The sequence below is a fragment of the Cyprinodon variegatus genome, unplaced genomic scaffold (assembly GCF_000732505.1).
Source record: "Cyprinodon variegatus isolate N-32 unplaced genomic scaffold, C_variegatus-1.0 Scaffold906, whole genome shotgun sequence".
NCBI lineage: Eukaryota > Metazoa > Chordata > Actinopteri > Cyprinodontiformes > Cyprinodontidae > Cyprinodon > Cyprinodon variegatus.
The window spans coordinates 13730-15063 of NW_015151359.1; the positions used below are offsets into that span (position 1 = coordinate 13730).

Sequence of the window (1334 nt, forward strand, 5' to 3'; positions counted from 1 at the left end):
CTGTCAGATCAAACTCTTCCTGAACTTTCTTCCTGACCTCCAGCTTCTTCTTCAAAGGTTCCAGAGTTTCCTGAAGTTTCTTCTTGTGTTGCTGAGCAGCTTCATCGATTGGTCTGAATCTGTGCTCGGCGTGTTTTTCTGAATCTCTGCAGACGACACACACTGGCTGCTGATGGTCCAGACAGAAGAGTCTGAGTTTCTCAGAGTGCAGACTGCAGAGATCCTCTGAAGCTCTCTGCTCTCTCTGCTGTAAGAAGGTCTCACACAGGTTCTTCAGAGCCCGATTACAGGGAGGATCATCTGTGCTTGACTGCTTCCTGCAAAAAGGACATGGTCGTTCATCTCCTACTGTCCAGCAGTTCTTCAGACACTCCTTACAAAAGCTGTGGCTACATGACAGAACAACTGGATCCTTAAAGATGTCCTGACAGACCGGACAGCAGAGATCCTCCTCTAACCTGGAAGCCATTTAGTCTCTGAGTGAAGCTGAAAACACAGAAGGTCCAGTCAGTCATGGCTCCCCTCCCTCCTCTACTAACTTCCCTCAAAGTGACTCTGAGTGGTGTTCTTGGTCCAACTCACCTTCAGTGTGTGGAGTGTGAGCAGCTTGAAGCAGCAGTGTTGGAGGTTTCCACTTTTTTCTCCTGCAGCTGGACTCACTCAGAGGAAGCTGCTAGTTTGGTCTGAAGGTGAATCTGATCGTCTGGGAGTCTCTCTGCAGGAAGCAACAATCACAAACTGCTTCCTGCTTTAGTTTAGGTGTCTGGTAAAGGGGCGGAGCTAAAACCGGTTCAACATGCCTTTTCACCCATAACTGACATATTTCATTCCAAAGTCCTGAATTCAAAATATAGCTGCAAGAAAACTCCCTGATGAACAGGTTTTATTTCTCTCTGCTCAGATCAGAACATAACCTCCACAAAGTTCTCCTCTTCCTCCAGACCTGCTGCAACAACAACTCAGTCTTTGGAGCTAAATGCGGTTCCAATGTGATGCTTTTTGTTTCATTCACTTCTTTTTATCACTTGTTGCTAAATATAACAGAATCCAATGTTTTAATCTCATTCCGGGTCAGAACAGCATCACTTGTTAATCACTTCTCAGTCAGTGAAGCTGAGATGTTGTTATGAATGGAGCCAAATGATAATAATCAGTATTGAGACACTGAGAAGTTTCCTTGCTCAGATCTTAGTTCTCCAGTTCTGTCCTTTTCTCTCCCGGTCCATCAGTGTCTGCAGACAGAACTGCTTTCACTCAATGCATCCCTGCCTTGCTGCTGTGTTTACATCTGAGAGGAAGATTAAAAAGAAAAATCCTGCTTTGCGCATGGACAC

The 1334-nt window shown here is 45.4% G+C and overlaps 1 protein-coding gene across 1 annotated transcript in view; it reads right to left on the reverse strand.

The window, feature by feature from the left end:
* LOC107099774 (zinc finger protein RFP-like) overlaps positions 1–720 on the reverse strand; it is a 1851-nt gene extending 1131 nt beyond the window's left edge. Inside the window, exons 1-2 of the mRNA XM_015398034.1 lie at positions 583–720; positions 2–486 (exon numbers count right to left, since the gene is read on the reverse strand). Of these exons, the coding sequence (XP_015253520.1) occupies positions 2–469 (468 nt within the window). The 5' untranslated portion in view covers positions 470–486; positions 583–720. The remainder of the gene's footprint in view (position 1; positions 487–582) is intronic.
* Between the last annotated feature and the right edge of the window lie 614 nt (positions 721–1334).